At 27.8% G+C, this 24446-nt stretch overlaps 1 protein-coding gene across 1 annotated transcript in view; it reads left to right on the top strand.

Annotated features, from left to right (window-relative positions):
- The window catches only part of LOC142331521 (REST corepressor 1-like), a 57882-nt gene extending 36215 nt beyond the window's left edge, over positions 1-21667 (top strand). Inside the window, exons 6-12 of the mRNA XM_075377496.1 lie at positions 7388-7468; positions 11968-12086; positions 14371-14578; positions 15417-15552; positions 17837-18006; positions 20048-20241; positions 21539-21667. Of these exons, the coding sequence (XP_075233611.1) occupies positions 7388-7468; positions 11968-12086; positions 14371-14578; positions 15417-15552; positions 17837-18006; positions 20048-20218 (885 nt within the window). The 3' untranslated portion in view covers positions 20219-20241; positions 21539-21667. The remainder of the gene's footprint in view (positions 1-7387; positions 7469-11967; positions 12087-14370; positions 14579-15416; positions 15553-17836; positions 18007-20047; positions 20242-21538) is intronic.
- The last annotated feature ends 2779 nt before the right edge of the window (positions 21668-24446 follow it).

The raw sequence follows: 24446 nt of genomic DNA, 5'->3' as shown, positions 1-24446 counted from the left end.
TTCTATATAAGTTGTAAAATTACATTAGTTTGGTTAGTGCCAACGATTACCACTAGTACTGCCACACCTGCGCAAATTAAATACAGTATGCACGCACGCACTTTAGTTAGAATCATTGAATTAAATAATGAAAAACTATTATATTTATATAAAACTATAAATATTTTTAATTAAGTTTTGTGTGTCAAGCTATGCATCATAAATAACCCACAGTTGCAAGACTTTCCCAAAAAGCTTTAGCCGTATGATGGGAAAGTCCTACAGTTGCATTTTCACCTTTTTTTAAAAAATTTTAACTCTTAATTGTCAATATCTAATTAAAACAATCTGTGATTTACTAACCTTTAATTTAATGCTCTCTTCAAAATAAAAATTAAAGAAGCATTGAATTTTTTTTTACTTTGGTTGAATTTAAGTTCATTTTATATTTTAATAATAAATACATAGTTTTTCCTCATCTTTTAAGAAATGAACATCATCAGCACTATATGATAGTGCAGTGTTGTTGTATGAGTCAAAATTGATGGCTTTGTATGAGTTTCAGTTTTTTAACATTAATAATTTTTATATAAACTATCAATTAGATGGAAAGTTTAAAATGAGACCTAGTATATCGGAGGCAATATTCAAGAATTACTTTCTTTGAGAATAATAATGTTTAATATACAATTTGTATGGAGAAAATGTCACGTATATAAGTAATTATTGGCTATATGAAGAAGGAAACTTTTAAATCATCTTTACTACGTGCTTAATATGGGATACTGATTATTCTTTAAAATATATATTTTATGCCTGGTCAATTTTTTTCGGGTTAACATCTATTAATCAGAATAATAAGGCAGGCTGTGTTCTTAAAATCATTTTTATAATTTAAATTTAAAATATTCAAGTGCATGTTAATGAATTTCCATACTATAATTTTATATTATTTGCTGAATTTTATAATACTTATAATATTTACTGATTAAGTTTATTATCTGTATTTATATAGACAACTGATAAGATATAACAGAATGTATCTGAAAAAAAGTATTTCTATTAATAGAACTGAGGTAATCTTTATTCAAATATTTCTTGATTAGAGCACGCTTTCATTACTTAATCTATTCTGTAATATTTATGTACTATATTCCTATTTATTGAGCACGTTTAGGCTCTTTTTTGTTTTAGTCAGGTTTAGGTTTTATTAGTGTATTTATTCCACACCAACATGCAGTTTCTCTGTAACTGTTTAATTTTTTAAGGCAATTTTAATTAGATTTAAATACCTACAGTAATGTTAAAAATAAATAAAAGTAATTTTTCAAATGCTAAGCTCATTTTTCATCTGTAGTTAATTTGAAATATTTAGAAATTCTTTAGAGAAAAAGTTTGAACTAAAAAAAAGACCTGTTATAAAATATTTATAATTTTGGTACTGATTATACTATATTTCAGAAAAGTTTTAAAGTGATTAAATATTGCAATAATGGTAATGTATGTTACATGCTTGTAATTTGGTCAAGGTTAACTAGTTAGTTGTTGTGTTAGTCACTCTCCACCTCCTAATCTTAAATCCAATCTGTTACATGCAGGTACATTCTGCACTTTCATTGTATGTACAAATTAAAAGTAAAAACAAAGTTATAGTAGTTTCATTTGTACATTTATTAACGTTGAATATCTTCAGTACAGTTATTGTACTAATTTATATAGTTTTAAGATTGTTTACTAAGCAGCTAGTTTATACTGTTTTTATGAAATAATGCTGAATAATTTTAATAATTATTCAGTATTCATGTTTGTTTATTTAATTAGTAAAACCAATAAAGAAAAATAAAATTCTACAAAGAATTCTAACTGAGCTGAACTATATATAGTTTTTTATTATGTTATACAAATGTTGTAAAAATTAAAATGAATATGAGAATACTAATGAATGTCATAAATTGAAAATAAAAACATACATTGTAAAAAATTCATATTGATAAACCTTGAATGGTGCAGGAAATGAGCTGGACTATATAAACTTGGTTTTATTTTTGCCAGTGTCAATGAAGAAACTACTCAATCATCTGTACAATTATAACAACAAATGAAACAAGTTAAATGAAGAGTAAATTGGCAATTTCTAAAGATATAAAGCATATTTCTTACTAGTTTATCAGTAATTTACATATTCTCTTGATTTTTAAATGGAATTAAGTATTAACTTGCAGCTCCAAAAAGTTTGAGTTACTTTTTATGGAAAGGAAGAGAACTAAATAGAAATCAAGTAGTTAGGGTTTTTTTAGTTAACAAGGTTTGAAATTTACATTTTTTTATTTGTCTTATGGTTGGTTTTACACTTCCTGGTTTCATGTGCGACATTTACCTCTTGGCAGTGTAAAAGCATTAATCTGGAATTTGTTGCTAGAAACTTCTTTTAATATTAAATTAACCAGTTGACAGCCAGTGGTGCATAAACGAACCTTTTCATTAACATATTTTCTTTTTAATTTCTACAAAGTTTTTCTCACTTTGTACAATTTGCCTTTATTTTCTTAGATGTTGTTATCACAACAAAAAAATTATATGGTTATTGGTTTTTAATTAGCGAGTTTATTTGCATATCAGCTTACTGTATTTTATGAGATCATGTAACCCCTTCTGTATAAGGTATATAATGAGTGCGTTATGCTTGCTAAAAATAATATCTCTATTTATTTGTTTATTTAAGTATTACTGTTATTCATCAGTTCATGAAAAATATTTATTTTGAAAACTGATAATGAGTACTGGTTGTTAAAAATAATGGTGCGATTATGCACCTTTGGCGTATGAAGTAATGAATCACACACTAGGCATGCAACTTGTTATTCTTGCATTACAAATAATAACTTTACAATCGCACGTTGTACTATTTTTAAGTTTGAATCATTAAATTTTCATTTTGTCTATCGTACTATTTTTATAAACATTGTTATTTTATAAAATGTCCAGTTTCTATATTTGTCAACAAACTGAATTTACAATTTGGTGTTTTTTCTCATAATTTATGTATTGATGAAGAAATGGTGCCATATTTTGGTAGGAATTCAACAAAAATGTTTATCAAGGGAAAACTAATTAGATTTGGATTTAAGCTTTGGTGTTTATGTTGTTCAGATGGGTATTATTTGTACCAATTTATTCCATACTGAGCTGCATACAAAGAAAAATCAAAATATGGTTTTTGGGCACAAGTAGTATTGTCAATTACAGAAGAGATTGTGAGGATAAGGAATGCAACCTTTAACGAGTAGTATGCAGTTGACGTTATGATAGTTATTTTTAATACTTTTCTAAAAACATTCCTCATCGACCCTACCTTAAATTTGTTCATTCACTATCTTCCCTTTCACTATAAAAAAACATACTAACATGCGTACATACACTCACAAACACGTACACACATAACCGTGTGATGATATGTCTGTATTTTTAGTTTTGTTTTTATTCTTTTTTTCTATAATCATTTATTTTTCTTTTCATAACTTTTTTTAAAATTATTTTTATATTAATTTATTTGAAAAAATTTATTTTTTTGTTTTCTATTAAAAAAAAAATTACAAATAAAGGTAAAAAAGAGAGAATGGGGAAAGGAAAGTCGGGAAAAACATTCAAAATATTTGTTTTTCTACTGATTGCTCATCATCATCACAATCATTCTCTTCTGCACTATCTTCGTCATTAATTTATATAACAAAATTTTCCATTTGGTTTTAAATCAATCAGTCAATCTTTTTTCCAATATTCTCTTACCACAGCCTCTACCATTTCACAGAAAATTCCCCAATCTTCTTTCAAAATGGATGAAATTGCTTCACATGTTTTAGTTATCAGAGCAGTTATACTCAGATTTCCACCAACATTTTCATTACTTATTAATCTTTTTATTTTACCCCAAATAAATTCTATTGGATTTAATTCACACATACATGACAGAAACTGCAGTGCTGTGTGACCTGTTAATTTCATCTACACATAGGTTTCTCTTTTTTGTGGCAATCAATTTATGACGATAATTCAAACTTCCTCAAGTCTTCATTGAATGGAACATTTTTGCTAGTCAACCAGTTTTTCATTTCATTTTTTGCTTTGTATTTTGTGGGTGGCGTGTCTAGCTAAACGGTATGGTAAGGCACATTGTCTAGAAAAATGACACAATTGTTTGGGAAGTTACCTATTAATTTTTCTTGCAACCACTTTTCAAAATTTTCAGCATTCATCTGGCCATGATAATCCCCAGATTCTTTTCTTGCCTGAAAAACAAGTTCTACTCTGGTTATGAAGCCATTTTTTGTGCCAGTGTGAACAACAATTAGTCTGTTTGCAGAACTATGATTTGCAGTTATGCCCACAACTTTATTATTTTGCCAGCATTTTCCAAACATAAGTTTGTTGTTCACCCACGTTTCATCAATCTAGACAATAGTTCTTCTGAGTTCTGTTTGATATTTAATGGACTGGAGATACCGAGTGCACCAGATTACAATATCTGGTTTTTCTATCAAAATATTTTTCATATTTTGACACCTTTTTCCCCCATTTTTTCAAAATTCTTCTGAGTGTATGAAGGAAAATTAATCGCTTCTTTTTGTGCTGTAGGAACTACCTTTTTTTGTTTGTAAACAAATCTACTATTAAATTATGAATATGGTTTCTATCGAATTCATCGACTGATGACGATGGTCCTTGATGTTTTGGTTTCTTTTTCCCTGAAGCTGTAAGAACACTTTTTCCTGCTTTTAAATCTTCATTCCATATCTTAGATATGGTCTGCTCATGAACTCCTCCAGTGTATGTCGATGCTCTCAGATTTCTTTTCTGAATGGGATGCTCAGTTTTACCCTCACTGTACTCCTCATCACACTTATTTATAACTACAAATTATTTCTCCGGCTTTACTATATTATTTGTCCTCGTTTCCATTTGGACTACATTTTTTAAAAAGCAATACTTTAAAAAATTGCTAGTTAAAAAGAATGTATTTTTGTAGCTATTAACTAATATATTTATATAAACTTTAATAAAAATATGCAATAAAACATTACTATTTAAGAAAAAATAATGTTTTTAAACACAGCTACGCAGAACTAAATAAATAAGAAAACTGCTGGAGTAAAAACGTTTCAACAGTTAGAATGCATCCTAGCGAATGAACGAAGTAATAATATGTACAATAATACAGAAGCTGAAATAACAAGGCACTTGCAACTGCAAACACAATGTTTTTGTTCAAACTGGTAACAGTACTGTTGCTGTGGAAACCACACCAAGGACATTAAATTATTCTCCGTCCCACTACAGCCAAAACTCGCATTCTTGTTTGCAATTTACGTTACTAAATTTGTTAAATGTTATACCAATCCTAAAGAGCATAGAATTTTTTTTGACAATTTCTTTTCTACATATGATCTGTTTAATTTACTGAATGAAAACAGATAGTTTATGACTGGCACTGTCAGAGAAAATAGGCTTCCTAATTGCCCATTGAAAAAACAAATTTCACAGTTGCTGGATGGAATGATAATGTAGTGGTGACAGTTACCGGTAAACATAATGGCATATATCCATTATCAAATGGGAAAAGATACACCAAAAAGAAAGAGAAGACACCGTGATTGCTCAGTCATAAATGATAGCAGAATATACTAAACGTATGGGTGGCATTGATTCCTATGACAATGGTATTGGAAATTATAGAATTCAAGTGTGTAGAAAAAAATGTGGCCATTCTTTATAAATGCTGTCGACTCTATTTTAGTAAATTCATGGAAAATGTACAGACTTGCAAATAATAGTAAAATTGATTTTAGGTCTTCTCTTGTCTTATCACTGACAAAGATTGAAGAACTAAAAATATCATGAAGCATTGCAGAGTATGAAGAAAAAATAAAGATAATTTTCCTTCACCAAGGGATCCATCAAAACAGTTTGCCAGAAGATGTTTGTTTTGATCAAATAGGGCACCTGTTATTTCAGAGCATGTGAAAAATGCTAGATGAAGATGTAAGTTATGTAAAATCCATGTTTTTGTGTATAAGAGTAAAAAGCACCTCCTACATTCAAAGTCTTTTCAAGAATTTCATTCGCAGCAAAGAAACTAAATAATTTTTTTACAAAAAAAAAAAAAAAAAAATTAAAAAAGTTAATTTGAAATGTATTACTGTCAGTTTAATAAATTGTAATTTAGATTGTTCATGTCTTATATTCTTCAGAAAATTATATTTGTTTGCATGCTTTTTACCAAAGGTGCGTAAACAAATCATTTGATTCCTGAGTAATAATTGTTTGTTTTTTGTTTATTTTTGATATGGAAATATTTCTAGCTTGTATACTTAATAATAAATGAAATAAAGGGTTTATTTAGAAAAAGATTGTGTATATGTCCAGCAGTTAATGAGTTAATACATAACCAAATAATATAATTTAATGAAGTGTTAAGGAGAGAATGTTTGATCTGGTCCTAGTCAAGTTGTGTGTTCCCCTCCTTATTTGCTTGTAATAATTGACCCTTTTATAATTAAAATTTAACTAACAGCATAAAATAACTTGAGAATAAACTCCTTTAGTATTAGCGTTCAATTACTTGAGCAATCACTCAAGCTTGATTAGCGTTTGTAGATTTACTGGGTTATTGGCTTTTCATTTTGATCTGGCCAGGGTCATAGTCAGCTAATAATTGAAGATATATAATCTATCAAAAAGTTAAGGTTAAAAGAATTAGAAAGGCAGTTTTTAAAACATATACTAAACTAGTAATGACCAATGATAAAAAGCATATAGGTTATATTGTTATATATTCAGTAATTTGTAATGAATTTGTTTATAATTTCCATTTTCTTCTACCCAATTAATAATTTTCAAATAGTTTGTTTTGTTTTTTATTAAAATTATTAAGGTAACTCCATCCTAATCAGTATTTATTTTTATTTTACTTTTTTAATCTTAATATTATGTATCCCACACCCAAGTTAACGAGTTATAATCATGGATAAAAGATTAACTGTGATACATGTTTAGATTAGGATTGTATATTAAAATAGTTTCTTATATTTATATAAAATGTTATTTATATACCATTATCCCTTTTTTTGTAAATAAAAATTCTGAGAATATGGAATTGTATTGTGGTACATTGAACTTAATGGAGAATTTAATTAAAATAAAAAGAATGGATATTACTACTAATTTACTTTCTAAATTTCCTTTTCAAACAGTATATTAACATTAGAAGTTTATTTGAATTTCTAAGTTCATGATAATTTTGACTGTTTTGATTTTATCAGTAATATTTCTCATTTAAATTTTGTTTTAGTTTTAAAAATAAACAGTTTAAATTAATATAATTTGACTAAAAATATATCTTATGTCATGCTAGAAATGGACAATACACAGAGGTATACGACGTAAAAGTGGTTCTCCACCTCGGACGTCTAACTCGGAAGAATCTTCAAAAGATGTAAGTTATTTATTTATTTAATTAATTTTGTAATATTATTTTAAATTGTTAATCTCAATTTTCAATATTAATGATGAATCAATCCACCCAGCTGTTTACTGTTTACTATCTGTAAGCTGTGATAAGTATAACTTTTTACATGGTATAAGAACATAATCTTATTTCCCTAGAATATCAGGAACTCATTGTTGATCAATATTTTGCAGTGAAATCCTGTTAATAAAAAAAAAATCACTGAAGTAAAATTTTTTAATATTCCTTTGTCAGACAAAATAGCAATTTCTATGCTATTGAACCATTTTTGTAGACACATAGTATTCATAACAGAAAACATACTAGTCAAACACCTTACTTGACAAATGATGTTTTACATAATTTGAAAAGAAAATGGATTAATTTTCCAAGTATAGGTTTGCAAAAATCTTCATCATAAATTTATTTATATCACATTCAAGAATTCAGAAAGTAAAATTGTATCTGTACCGTGCATGAGTAGGCCAAGAGCTGCAGCCTGTAGATGTATCAATACTATCGTTGATATTTTTTTAAAGTCCTTTGGAGATTATAATGGAATAGAAAGAAATTTTGAACACAGTGCTAGTGATGAAATGTGGAACTTTCTCAGTGGTTTTATAACCAACCAAGACACTCTAATTTTCAAATTTTGGGGTGCTGAAAAACCTTACACTATCTATACAAAAAAAGTTTACTTTACTTTTACTTTGTAAAATTTAGTGTATAGTATGCAACATCTCATTAAAAATACCCTAATCATGAGTAACAAAGTGATCAGTGTCAAAGGGTTTTATAAAACTGCTTTTATTGTAAATGAATCCTAAAAAAAAGTTAATAAAAAGTTTGACTTCTGCTGTCAGAAAAAATATGTAGATTAAATAGTGTACGATTTAAAAATACGATGTAGTCTTGGATTGAGAACACAGTTGCCACTCTGTATCATCTAAAATTGACAATTTTTCATATTGGTCTCTGTATTGCAAAACCATTGATGATGTTGCTAGCACCAAATTTAACTGCCTTTAAATACCAAAATTTAGTGAAGAAGAATTTTTTTATTTCATGAAGTTGGGTCGGTCATCAATCATTAAGTTATAAATTGTAATTAGTTCAAACCAGCAATTTTTAAATTATAAAACCAATAAAATGTCACAACCTTACCTCATCCCTTGTAAACAGTTTATTGATCTGAATTCAAAGCTAAACTGATTTTTATGACAATAGATTTTCCATTGATATAACCAGTAATATATAGTTATATTTACAAAACCAACTGGGTAGATGAAAAACAGTGTTATAGAAATGTTTCTTTGAAAGCAGTGTTTGAATGCTTTAAAATTACAAGAGTAATTGATTGTAATGAAATTTTTGCTCCTCTAAAACATATTCTATTATTCATTTTAAAATTGTCAGAAAAAAGTAATACTACCTCATTAAAGATGTTAAATTTATTTCATAAGTTCTGTATTGAAGCCTGAAACTTATAATGGTTTTACAAAACAAGTTTTTTTAAACTTTGTTTTAAATAAAATTATGAATACACATTAAAATATTAATTTTCTTGTGTTCACTACTTTGAAGTATCTTTTAAACAACTTTAAAGAGAAAATTTATTAAATATCTTGCATCATAAAAACAAAAATGCAAAAAACTAAAATGTTACATTGTTACACATAGAAGTTCAATTCAGAAGTAACATCAGAAACGAAATGTTATTAAAATTTATTCATACTTATTTGTTACAGAGATATGATCATGTTTATAAAAAATGTACTTATGAAAGTGTTAGTAATGTTGTTTGTATATTACTCACAGTTTTTCTTAGAAGGGATTCAAGTTTACAAATGAGAGTGATTATATTGGCTCTCTCACGTGTAGGGGTTTAGGGTTTAGATTTGTCTCTAAGTGAAATTAATATGAGAATTGATTATTACTAATGATTAGTAATTATCTAAATTCTGATCTAGTAATATTATATTAGTAGTTCTAATAGTAATATTCTAAGATCTAATCAATTCGGTTTGAAGTAGAGCTGAACCAAGCTGGCTCGAACTATAATCATTTGAGTGACACCTTTAACACTGCATCTTCTAGCACTACTATTGGTTGAATACGTTACTGTTGTCTAGTCTTGTCTGTTGTAAATTGTTCATACTTCAGTGCAGTATAATTTTGTTCTTTGCAGTTGTGTTTTTCTATAATGGCTTATTCAGTCAAGGAAAAGGTTGCTATAACAGAAGCTTATGTGCATTCTGAATCTTTTCAAGAAACGCATCAAATATTCATAACAAAAATTTCTGAATGCCAGTATTCCAGCAAAGAGTGGCATAAATGATTCAGTTAAAAAATGGCATGCAGTGGGGTTGTTTCAAAACAAAACTAGATATGCAACCTTCTGTTAGGCCTTCAAAGGACATAGCCAGTAATCAAAGAAAAATGTTTCTGTCTGAAAAAATCATAATCTGTAAGTTATCACAACAAACAAGTGTAAAATATCATGCCATAAGATTCTTCATGATTTAAATTTGAAAACATACCTTGTAACAACTGTGCAATTACTTAAGAGAACAGACTCACTTTGAATTGGTAAAAATGTAAACTTTTGCTAATGTAAATGCAGATTTTTATTTAAATTATCCTTTCATTTCTTTAGTAAAATGTTTTTTCACAACACTGTGTGTACTCTTAAGGTTCGGTATTAAGTTGCTCACCTGGTACAATATACTGTAAATATACTGTTTTATTATTATTTTTTCAAAAAAATTATATAGAATACAAATACATGCAACCAGTAAATAAATATCTAAATAACACTGTTATTGCATATTATTCTCATCTAATTATGGTTATCTTAATGGCATTTTACTCTCAGGTTTGAAAAATTTGATTTTCTTGTAAGAAAAATGTGTTACACACAGGTGGATCAAATATGAATGAGGCTGTTTATTTTGAGTGTGTAGGTTTGAAGGGAGCAGGTGGCCATTCTAGAGTGCATTGGTGGGGATTTCAGGAGTAGGGAATCATGCGGTGTCTGGTTCAGACCAGTTTGGCCAGTAGCACTTGCATCGTTCCACTGCGCAAATTTAATGCTTATCATTAAATTTCTCGCTCATGAAGCTGTAAAACCAGTGGAAATTCTGCAAAAATTGATTGGACAGTTTAGGGATCAAACACTGTCAAGGGCTCGCATGTTTGCCTGGCATAAGGAGTTCAAGGAAGGACATCAACTGATTGAAATGAGGAACATGATCGCTGTCCTGGGACCAGCATTACGGAATAGAACATTTGCACGATTAGTGACTTTATTGAAGGCGATTGACATCTGATAGTTTCCAAAATTGCATCACAGGTTGGAATAAATTATGGAAACTGTCAGACAATCATGACAAAAGATCTAGGGTTCTGTAAAGTGTGTGCCAGTTGGGTCCCTCGCCTTTTGACAGTAGAACACTAGTTGAGATGTTTGCAGGTCTCTCAGGGGCGTTCAGTACAGTTTGCAGAAGAAGGGAATACATTTTTGAATCAAATTGTCATCTTGTAACGAAACTTGGGTCCATCATTACATGCCTGAATCCAAACCAACCAGGAGTGGCGGTAGAAAGCAGCCCCTGGGAAAGCCAAGACTTGGCTGTCAGCTGACAAGGTGCTTGCAACTGTTTTTTTCAACCAGCGAGCCATTTTGCACATTGATTTCTTGCATGAGCATCACACAATAAATGCTGCTTATTACTGTGCGCTTTTGAATGAGGTAAAAGTTTCTTATTGTTCCAAAGGACGTGACCAACCGATTCAAGACGTTATTCTCCTCCATGACAATGCTCGGCCCCATACTGCAGATCTAACTTGCAGAAAATTAGATGAAATGAGATGGACTCCACTTGACCATCCTCCCTATAGCCCTGACTTATCGCCCTGCAATTTTCATCTCTTTGGGTCCCTTAAAGAAGCATTAGGAGGACAACAATTCCAAGACACTATTGGCTCTTGATACAATCCTCTTCATTTTACAATGCCAGGATCAAAAATCTCCCAGTACGCTGGGAAAAATGCATTTCCAAAGCAGGATATTACATTGAAAAATGATATATGCATGGCTATTTGAGTAAACCAATTAAATCTTTTTAAAAATAAATTTTATACACCCTCGTATATAGTTTAAAAGCAGAAGGATGGTAATGGTGCATGGTTTAAAATAACACTGCAGAAGCATCACAGTGAATGCATTTTGAGTGTTATGTGGAAAATCTTTCATCCCTATGAATTAGTCAGTCAAATTTGAAAGATTTTATGATTTTTAAAAGGTGGATGCATAGCTTTACCTTCCATCAAAAACATGTTCATGTAAAATTTCATTTCAATCAAAATGTATTGTAGTTATTGTGAGACAACCAAATAAATGACCACAGTAGCAGAAATGAAGTAGAAGTAATCTCACTTGTTATGTGATATTAAGAATTTATTATATATTTTGTTTTCTATTTCAGAAAGAGGGTGGTACAGATGGATCTAAAAATAGTTTATGTTCAAATTGTGGTGTTGTTTGTACACAAATTCAGAGTACACCTAAAGGCAACATGTGTAACACATGTTGTACACACTGGAGGTTAGTATTTATTAATTTTTTAGCACATTTAAAAAGTGTTTTGTTACTAACATTATTTTGTAATTTTTTACTAATTTTTGAATGTTGATCATTATTAGAAGGTGTTAAAAAGTAATTCTAAATTTAAGTGTTCTACTGCATTTGTGGATGTATTCCATTCTTCTCTCTTTCTCCGAAAGTGTGAGTGTGTGTGTGTGTGTGTGTGTGTGTGTGTTTTGAGAAAATTTAGTCATGTCAAGTGGATATGAGGTCCATTTATAACCAACATTTTATTAAAACCTGTTAAGCAGCCACCTGTGATTCTCTGTATAAATTTGGCTTAAGTTCACGAACTGAAAGTACTTCTGCTATGCAGTTAATTAGTTTGTATAATTCCTCATGTAGAATTTTTATATATTTTACAGCCCAGTTTACCCTGCAGTGAACTTCTTTTTAAGGAAAAGCATTCTTGAACAAGAATCAAAAGTTTTAAAGAAATCCGGTTTTACTTAAAAATCTTTTTTAAATGTTCATACTTTATTTTAATAGACTCACCATAACTGAATTATTACAGAAAAAATATTTTTAAGAAGTTACTGATGTCTGTCAGTTTTGTAATAACAGTGAAGAAAGAAAATGTAATTTGTAAGAAGTAATTTTTTTTTTAACTTAGGATTTTTTCTGAGATCAAAAGTTTATCAAAACTAGTATAAGACACATTCTTTCAACAGGAGAGTAAAAAAATGCAAAATCTCAAAAATATAATACTACATTATTTTTTATTAGTCGGACTTTTCTTACAACATTTATGTTAAGTCAGTAGTTTTTGAGATATTTGTAAAAAAAATTATCCATTCTAACCCGCTTCCTTCTTCCCAACAACATAGACCAACCTATAAAATTTAATTACTTTTATTACTCTAATTGTTCTAAATGTACTCAAGGATTGATTAAATCAAAACATGTCTTACATAAAAGTCAGTGGATGTTTAATTATTTCCATATTTAGTGTCTATTTTTACTGTAATAACACTGCTGAAAATACTTCTGTAAGCACTGAAAAAATTGTGGATGATTGATGAGGGGGAGGGGAGTGAGTATGTGTGTTAATGAAAATTAAATTAAAATTAGTCTTAACACCATGAAAAGCTTAATATACCTAATCCTCACTCTTTCTGTTACGTTACGTATTAATAATATTATTTTTACTAAATATTATTAAACTTACACTTTTATATCAAACTATAAAATGTTCACAACACCAAAATCTAAATTTATACTTTATTTGAAAATTTAAAATTTGAATAATGTAAAAGTATTACATTTAAAATTTATTTATAAAACTTTTTTTGGACTGTTATATCATGTAATAATTTTTTACTTGATAAAAGATAATGTTATTTATATTCTATAATTACTATTATTTGTATTACTTTTTTTATTTTAAAGAAAAAGAAAAGTACTACTTTTTAAAGTACAAGTTTGAAACTTCTACTTTAAAAATATTCATCTCAGTAAATATTGTATGACAATGAAAGTATTGACTTAGAATATCTGTTCACTTTGCTCATTTGAAAGTAGCTGAAGTATACAATTTTATGATCACATGGCAAATCATCATAAATAAAAATTTATTACAATTTCTCTACAATAGCCTAATTGGTTACTGGTTCATAATTGATGATAATTTGAGTGGCTATTTACTTTAATAGTTAACAATTTCATGTTTATATTTTAAAATAAGTTTTAAAGAAGGATTTTTTTTTAATAGATTTTTTCTGTCATTGTTTTGCTAAACGTTTGTATGCCTATAAAGATGTTTAATTCTAATTACGCAAGTAATTTATTCAACAAAATGTAATAATTACCATGAATATAAATTAATATAAAATAGTAACTGCACAATCCAATGCACATAACAGACATCTTTTGTTAAAATGTTTTGATAAATATTAAAAAATTTAAACATGTCAGGAAGCATAAGAAAACTAATATTTAAAAATTTTTCCTGCTGTAAAACTACACAAAAACATTGTAAGTAGACCATTAAATAACACTTTTCTTTTATCTATAAATATCACTTTTTTCATAAATTGTAAGTAAATCTACTGTAATATTTAATCAGTTATAATCTTCTGAGTAGTATCTGTAGTGATAAACCCATCAGTTTAAAACATATAAGGTATAGTTTTTATATTGCATTTATTATTCTGAGAAATACTACTAATTAACATTGTTTTGTAGTAAGAATATTTTCAACAGTTTATAAGGAATGTGGTTTATATTTGTTTATGTTTTTCAACAGGCGGACTGGTAGTATGCGACCTACAGTTGGACCAGCTAAACCAAGAGATAGGCATTCTAATAATGTACTATTAAGACATAAACGTAAACCACCACGTGGTATGTATATTAATCATGATGACTTAGTTGCTATGGCGTCTGGTCCAGCTGGCCAAGGTGAACAGATGTTAAAGGCCATGGATCGTGAGATTGTTTCACTCAAACGGCAGGTTTGTTAATTTAATAATAATATAAAATTTTGTTTGTATGCCATATTATTTGTCATTTTAATTTGTTTACTTTCATATTTGTAAAATTATTAAACTTACATGTTTCCCCTGCAAATTAATATAAAAATATGTAATAACTGTACAATACAATGTAATTCACATAACAGATATATTTTGTTAAAATGTTTTGATAAATATTAAAAACATCAGGAAGTGTAAGAAAACTAATATATAAAAATCTGTGCTGCTGTAAAACTACATAAAACCATTGTAAGTAGACAGCATTAAATATTAATATCTTTGAAGTTGTATAAAACTCATTGCCTTCATAATTACATTTGAACATATTTATGTTAACAAAATGGAATTACATATTATATAGTCTCGCAAACTAACTTTTATAATAAAAATGTAAGTTTGTGGTATTTATTACAATGTCCTGGTTTTTTAATTTTTTATATTTTTTTTTTTTTTTTTTGTAAATTAATTTGGCCAATTGATATTTGTAGCCTGAATGCTGTGGAAGTATATGAACATATGCAATGTTAGTAGCAGTTGCATATTACCTCTGCAATTAAGATTTCTCTTTACTCCTGACCAATTATTGTTATGATATGGCTTATTCAAATAAATTTTGGCTATTTTTATTATTTCTGTTAAAAAGAATATGTTGTTTAACAAAACCTTGTGATCTTTATTTTAAACTGCTTGTTTGCCATTTTGTCTTTATGACTTGACATTGATCGTGATTCAATAATTTTAATATCATTCAAAATTTTGTACCCTAAATAACATTGATTTGTTTATTAATTAATAATATTTATTATGTTGAAAATAGGTTCAAAATAACAAGCAAGTGCTTTCATCACTTAAAAGAAGAACAGGTGAAGGTATTGAATCTTTACGACCGCCTGATACTAATAGTAGAATTAATGCAAGATGGACTAATGATGAATTATTACTTGCTGTTCAAGGTATTTTATTGAATTGTATTGCTTTTATTGTTGAGTTGGTTAAATATTACAATTGGTTGGTTAAATATTACAATATTACGATTTATCTTATACATAAATCTGAAAGCCTGTGGGTCTTTTGTTTGCTACAGTACCACGTCTGATATATTGCTGAAAAGCTGTCAATACAGTTCAGAAAAAGTCCAAAATCCAAATTTATTTGGATTTTGGTTTTTTTGGACACTTTTGGTTCAGTTGATTGCAATCAAAAGGTGCACAAGGAGGTGCACAACTAGATGTCCTAAAATCCAAAATGTCAACGTACTACGGCTAATTGTTTTTGAATTATGCGAGATACAAACATACGAACACACTTACAGATGTCACACCAAAACTAGTCAAAATGGATATTTCCGTTGAAGTTTGAAAACTGAAATTTTTTGCCATCACAATATCTCCTTTTTCTTCATACAAGGAAGTAACAAGAGTAATAAAAGTAAAAAAAAAAAAATGCATGTAAAATATTATCAAAATGTCACTTTAAGATTTATATAAAAAATAGTTTCTACTGCATTGAGTACATAAAAAAAATTAATAATACTAATGATAAGTCATAATAAAAATAAAAATTTATAAAAAAAAATAAATTTGAATAAAAGATCTGTTAATTTATTTTTTAAATATAAAAGATCATAACTCTTTTATTAAGCACATGAAGAGACATAAAAAAAATTAAAACAAAATTTGTAAAAAATACTAATGTATAATAAAAATTTTATTATAAAATTTGAATTTAGAATATCAGTAATATAAATTGGCAAATTAATTATTAGCTCTAATATGTAGTCAGTATCAGTAATTGCGATAGGCAAAGAAGAATAGTGTTAAGAGTGTTAATGTCATTCTGGACATTGATAATTTGTCAGTGAGAAAATAACCTTCTGAATATTGACTGTAACAATGAATTTGAGAATATTTCTGTGACCTATACCTACACTTTTCTTCCAGTTTTGTTCGAATAAACTAATTCCAGTAGTAGATTAATTTTCAAGCCCATTAATATTGGGTATGATACAGGTTCCAGCAAAATGTATTTACTATCTAAAAGTCATTCGTATTTAATTTATTTGTGCTGGATTTTTTTAAATAGTGTCTGATGATTAGTATTTATATAAAATAAAAGGAAGTACTAGCTTTTTATACAATTTTACAGATTTATAAGACAGTTCGATTGGGATTATCTACTCCTTTCTTATATTTATTGTACTTCACAATTAGTCACGGTTTTGCGAAGAACTCTCCTCCTTTATTTATTATATCCACCATTTCACTACCACATTCTTTGTAAATAGAATAAACTTTTATTGTTTCCCCATTTTCCCCAACTTTTATTATTATAATTTTCCCATTTCGATATTGTTTGCATAAAACAGATAAATTAAAAAAAATTCATCCAAATTACAAACAATGTTACACGTACAACTAGACTCATAGTGTGCTCAGAGTAGACTCAGACTAGACTCTACTGTGTGCTCAGTATAAACTCAAGACAAAACTAAATGGCTGTTTTTTACCAGAGTAAATTAGGTATTTGATTTACTAGTACCATCATACTAGCAGCACCTGATAAATTACCCACTTGCTAACCATGTTGAATTTGTATACTTTTTGAAAGTATACAACTCTCTCTCTCTCTCTCTCCCTCTCTCTATCTCTATCTCTATCTCTATCTCTCTCTCTCTCTCTCTCTCTCTCTCTCTCTCTCTCTCTCTCTATCTCTCTCTCTCTCTCTCTATATATATATATATCTCTATCTCTCTATATCTCTATCTCTCTGTGTGTGTTGATATTTTTTTATCTTGTAAAATTGTAAAAATAATGCTACTGTATATTAAATGCTATATGGTTGTAGATGACCTGATGTTAATCACAAGTCACTTCCAAAGTTTATATAGACATTTTCAAAATTTGCCTCACATTCTTTATATATATCATAAATGTTAGAAATACTTTAAAAAACAAATTAATATATAATCCCTTTTGGTTGTGAACGAATGCATTGGACACTTCTACACAAGAGTGTACTACTAGTGTGATGTACGTTATAAATGTACATTAAGTGATAAAAATTCAGCAATTTCCTCTACTGTTTATCAAATTCAATTTCATATAACCAAGAAATATAATTGTATGTTTTAAAAAATATAGATAACAATTATTCTTGTACACCTACAGTTATAAATTTTATTTAAGTTACAGAAACATTTTTATTCATTTATTTATTATACATTTATATTTTTTCTAGGCATGAGAAAATATGGAAAAGATTTTCGTGCTATAGCTGAAGTTATTGGCACAAAAACTGAAGCACATTTACGAACATTTTTTGTTAATTATAGAAGACGATATAATCTTGATGCTGTATTGGTCGAGTATGAAGCTGAACATGGGCCGATTGTTGATGCTGAAGAGAAGGTAAACAGATTTATTTCACTACTGTTAAGTTTGTTCTTTTATAACACGTATTCAATATAAATAATGATTGTATTATAGAGACCAGAATAAAACAACTTTTTTCCCTTCTATAGATTACCTGTTGATTCAAGATTAAATTAAAAATCTATGTGGTACATATTTTTTTTTAACAGATTTTAAATTTAATTAATGGTTTTTCAAAACTTAAAGAATTATAAAATGTACTTAGGAATTCAAGGCAGTCGTGAATGAGAAATTCACAAATGCTTATTGGACATAGAAGGTAAAAGTTATATCCTTATCACTGTTGTTACTAATTTTAATTTTATATTGAAATTATAATATTTGTATTTTTTATTTAGGAAAATCTGTGTGTTCATTATTTTAATAAATATATATCAATCAAAATAAAATTTAAAAAAACATTAAATATTTTAATTTTTATTTACTAATATTATAAGCAGATTTAATTATTTAAAAAAAAATGATATGACTGAAAAGAACATATACTTTAGGTTAAACCCATAAAATTTTAGTCAGTTAATAATTAAAAAGTAGGAATCTTCTTTTTATAGACTTTATCACATCCATTTATAATGTATTATCATATTATATAATATATAGTATGATGTATTATCAAGAAAAATTAGTATAAATCAAGAGACAGAAGAGAACAAACAAAGTTAAAATGCAACATTCAAATGAAAATGAAGAAATAAAATCAGTTTCCATAAATTTCTAAAAGATTTAACATTGGTTCTTTATAGTAAAATGTTACTGATCATTGTGTTGGATAGAATATTGAGTCCCCATTTTTTAAATTTTCCTCAAAAAAAATTGTCAAAATGTAGAACTGTTCGAAATTTCATAAGTTAATATAAAATCATCCAAAAAAAATCTTAAAAACAATTATTACAATCCATATATATGATGTCATCTTGTATATATAAGAATAAATTTTCTTAATTATTAGGTGTCGATTTAAAGTGAAATTTAAAACAGCTTATCCATATGATTCACAGTTATTTATTGAGTTTTACAAAAAAACAATTATGAATAATAATTTAGATACAAATGTGAAACCCCTTTTTTAATTTTTTCATGTGAAATTATACTTATATAATGATAAATTGTGCCTAGTTATTTACATCCATAAAATGTCATTGTTGCCTTATTTTATATTTTGAGTACAAATTTATGACCAAATGAAAAATTGATATGTATGATGCTTCAGCTTTCTTATTGTGCAGTTTTTTGTTTTGGTACACACTAGCAATGTTTTCCTTGTTCATATTCCTGAAGCTGTTTACAGACCTGAAACATCAGAGTAGTATGTATGTGTTATTATCCAACAAGCAGAATGGTGAGCTTGGAGTTACTATGGAAGAGCTTAAGGAATAACCAGCATGACCAAACCTTGAACTGTTCTGTGAAACCTTCTGTGTGTGCAAGTACTAATGCTTTACATTACTCTAACACACTTAACCTGAAGAATATGTTCATAAGCCAGGTGCTCTTACAGGAGACCTGTATTTTATAACATTATACTCTTTTACTTTATTAATGTTGATTCTGTATCTCTTGTTGGTATTATTGAAGCCAAGTTGGGTGCTTACCTCACACTCCAAAAAAAAAATCTACAGTATGTTAATTGCAAAATATGAAATTTCACCCAGTTTATTTAAATTTGGTGATGTATAAAATTTTGTTTATTAAATTGACAAAAAAGCCATTAAACTGGTCGCTTTTGTAATTTGAATTTATTTTTATATTTCATTGCTGTACATTTTCTTGAAACTATCTACTGAAACATTCTAGATATTGCAGAACATCAAGTTACAAGGGATGTATTTAACAGTCTTATACAGGACCATTGTGGTACCAGTGACCTGTATAATAGACTTACGATGCTGTTTTTGTTATTGCTTAAAAATTAATCTTAAAATATTACCTGTAATAGTTGTTTCTTTCTGTTTTTATAATTAATATAAAAATCTTAATTTTGCTATACAATTAGAAATATATTTCTTAATGTGTATAGATGGACGTTGATGGAGTTTCTTCTGGTAGTGAAGCACCAGGAACTCCAACTCCTGGTTCTAGTTCACCAACATCAGCTGCACCAAGTTCGGGTACATCTCCTACATTGGCTGTTTCTAAAGGTTCTCCCACAGTTAACAATAATATAAAAACACCTGTTAGTACTAAATGATATCATCTTCCTTCTAAGCACAGGTAAGATTTTTTGAACGAATGAAAAAATAGACATTAAACCTGAATTACTTCTAGTATGTAGTCATTTATTTAAAGTAAGCTACATTCCTTATTGCCTTAACTTCAGTGATTGTGGAGTTCAATTTATTAAACTTAGCTTGTAATATTTGGATGTTTTTTCCTGTTATACTGGATTACTGGTTGATATATTTCACTTTTAGTGGAAACATCAAGTTGTAAAAAGGATACATACAAAATCTTGATTTTTATTTTTTATTTAGTAGCTATTGGTAATATATATTAATAAAAAAAAATGATTATATAACATAATTTTTTAAGGTGTAAGGCGGAGATTTTTATAAAAATCCATTAAAAAATCCCCCAATGAGCAACAATTCTCTGTTGTCCCAATTTGAATACCGATGTCATAGTATCATAAAAATAATCTTTTATATCTGCATTTGCATTATCATTTGGTGTCCATACACCATTATTAAAATTTTATGACCAGATACTTTCAAGACAATCGTTATGAGATGTTCATTTGTAGTTGCCCAGTTTTAATAGAACTTTTAAATTTTTTGTGAACAGCAAACCCCACTCCAGCTTTGGCTTATTTATCCCTTCTCGATACACTTTAGAAAAACATGTAATCACCCTGCATCTCGTTTCCTGAACCTTTCTTCTTTATCTCACTTAAAACAGCTACATCAATATTAGACTCTCTTAGATATTCTAAGACTTCATTACTTTTAGTACTCAAACTCTGTACATTCCAGCATCCAAAACTCTTGATATATTCACGATTCCATTTATTAATTTCCAGTCCTGTTCTGAAGCTTTCCTGTAGGAATTTTTGCCAGAGAGACTTTGTACAGATGATGGAGTGCAGATCCATCGCTCCAACCCCCAACCTGGAGGACCAGGAATTCTTCTGTTAGGGTTACCATACCTTAGCTTAAGTGACTATATTTTAAGGCACCAAGATTCTCACCTTTTCATCCTGCTACACAACAATAGCCCACATCATGCACTCAGAGGTCAACCCAAGGACTCATGGAAATTAGGAACCGCTGGCAGAGCTGACCAATTACATAAGTAGGAGGCTTTGTCCCACTTTACAAAAACAGTAGGCATTTAATAGTGAGACATATTCGACATCCGTCCCACCACTGTTGCCTTTTACCAACGTTTGACCCCCATAACAATAATATGAATCTTAGAAAGATTAATTTCAATATAAAATATATTTATAATTTAATTTCTTTTACATTTGGATATTTATGTTAGCTCTTCATTTGTCATCTTTCTGTTTCAGATGAAATCCAAAGTGAATGTGCATAAAAAATTTTAAAAAATAAACAAATATTGTGCAAGTGAATTATTTTCAATAAGATTAATTAATAATTACGTTACTAAATAAAAAGTATTATTAAAAAAAAATTGCCTTATGCACATGTTATTTGTATATATATATATATATATATATATATATATATATTGTGTGTGTATACATCCATGTGCTCTATCCTAGTAAATTATAATTAATTAAATAATTATAAATAAACAAAATACAAATAAAATATATTTGAAGTTTAATGTTACTACATAATAAAAAAAGACATTTATAAGAAATGTGACTTATAATATTATTATAATAAACTTGTTAATAATAATTATTAGTATTAATTGTAACTGTATGTATATGTTTATTATAGTATTGTAAAGATTGTTTTTTTTAAAAGTACATTTTTTGTACCTTAAAAACAGAAGTAGTTGTAGTATTAATTTTTTTCCAATTTTCTTATTTTTTCTTTGTGTGTTGTATTGTCAATTAGGTTTTTTTAAATATATTTAAAAATAAATTATATGTGTATATAATAATTATTTATATTTAATTATTTCATTTTTATTTATTTAGCAGTTCTTAATGTAGTTAAAGGTGTTACTGAATCACAATGTTGCCAACCTATGTTAATTTGTATAATATGTGTTATTACGATCGTATATTATATTAAAGAAAAATATATTCGTATGTTTTTTATTTAAAGAAAATTTTTTATTATTGATGTGTTATAAATTTTTGTGAGGTTATACAGTTACCAAGCCCTTGCAGCTAAAGTAACCAAGATCTTGTTTGTAATCGTGGAATATTCATATATTAATGATATATTCTTCGCTAGATTTAATACATCAGTTTTTTTATATCATTCAGTTGGGTAGCCAATTTTCCTAAAATTTTCTTTCAGTTGTCTCAGTTTAACTAGTGTGCATAATTTTTTGGTCAAGTAACTTATACATGAAGTAGATTAATTTTAATAGCATTTGATAATTTGAAAAGCCTTTGTTATAGTAAATTATCATTATCACTAAAATTTATGGTTTATTCTCTTTTAGAAATAAAATTTTACATTTTTACAAATTGTTAAAAACACAATCACTTGAAAAATAAATAATAATGAAAGATTTAAGTTAATATGCAAATTCTGTTATCTGAACTGTAAATCTATTTTAACATATAACACAATTTGATGTCCATTACTAATGGAATCGAACAACAGTTTTAACAATCTGCTCCAGAACAGTACAGTCCCGCTCTGAGTTTTGACCTTAAATTCTAAAGTACAAGTAAATTCAGAATAGAATATAAAGCTAGCTTTAATGTACCATATTGTACTTTTAATGAATAAAATTTATAATATATATTAATTGAATATTTATTCTGTACACGGATACATATCATATAAGTTTTAGAATATTAGTATCCCAAAACAGTTATATAATAATTTAACTTAGTATTACTTCTTCTCAATGCTACAACCTGGGGCGAGTCTTCACCTCTCACTTCCCTTATCCCGTTCTCCCAAGCTGTCAGCTTTATCACCCTCAAAGACACCAACGCATTATTCATCCCGATCTTGGTCTATCCCATTTTTATTTTTTTTAGTACATATTTTTGCACAAAGTATCTTTTAGAGCATTGTCCTATCATTCATCCTTGCTACATATCCCAGCTGTTGCAGTGTCTGAGCCTTCATAAACTGTACACAATTCTACTCCTCAAGTATTCTATTTTCTCTTCATTGTCACTGGACTCCATACTCCTGCATTAGACCATAAATTCACCTTAATTTCCTTCTTTCAAATCTTCTTAATGAATTAATGTAAATTATTAATTTAATTTATACTTTATACGTAGTAAATTTTGAATACAAAGGAATCACAGTTAAATTGTTTTAATTCATACTTCATATGCTTTTAATTACCAGGATTTACTATTTGAGTTATTTATCTTATATTTTAAACAGATGTATCAAAACAATTTAAAACGTAAAGTTTTTTTTGTTGTAAACTACAGTATTTTGCTTGCGTAAGTAACAGACTTATATTTTTAAAAAATATTAGTTTTCAATACCTATTAAAATAAAATGTATAAGTTAAGTCACCGTAAATAAAAGCTCCATTGTTAAAAAATGTTATTTGAGTGTTGGCAACATTGTCATTATAGTAATAATTTGCATTGTTACTTTTAATTCCAATATTGTATATATTCTCTTTATTATATTAGATAAGTTATATTTTTCAGTATTTCAGTATTAAAATTGTTAATATTTAAAATTATTTCTGTTATAGAAATGTAAATTTAATTATATATGACTTACATTACAAATAATTTATATATAACAAATGGAATAACGAATAACTATATTTTATTTGAAAGAACATTCAACAGAATACTTTTTAATTGGATGTATATTAAATGTATAATTAATATACATACTTAATTTTATCACATATTTTTTTCTATTTCATGAACTGCTCAAGCCTCTGTTTGCACCGAGAGACATTTTCTAGTGACTGTCTTGAAGAAGTGTAGTCTAGTACAGAAACCAGATCAGATAACTAGAAAGAGAATATCTACACATTGTTTAGCAATCATATAATTGCTAATTAATGTTTTGTTTTTGTTTTTTGTTTTTTTGGAGGATAAAATTAGATATTATTTTGCTTAAAAATTAAATTATTTTCCATTTCTGTAGATCAAATTGTTGTAGTTTATTTTTGACATTTTCAAGATGCAAGTTAATTAAACGAAATTATTATAGAAGTAAAATTTAAAATGACAATGGAACTCCAATTACCATATTAATTTGATTGTCTGGAGTAGGCAGAAAATTTCAACAGTTATATTGTTTTTTTTTAAACTGAGCTAAAAATGCATCTTT

Source organism: Lycorma delicatula, chromosome 10 (assembly GCF_047948215.1).
Source record: "Lycorma delicatula isolate Av1 chromosome 10, ASM4794821v1, whole genome shotgun sequence".
Taxonomy (NCBI): Eukaryota; Metazoa; Arthropoda; class Insecta; order Hemiptera; family Fulgoridae; genus Lycorma; species Lycorma delicatula.
This window is presented reverse-complemented; position numbering and strand designations above follow the sequence as displayed.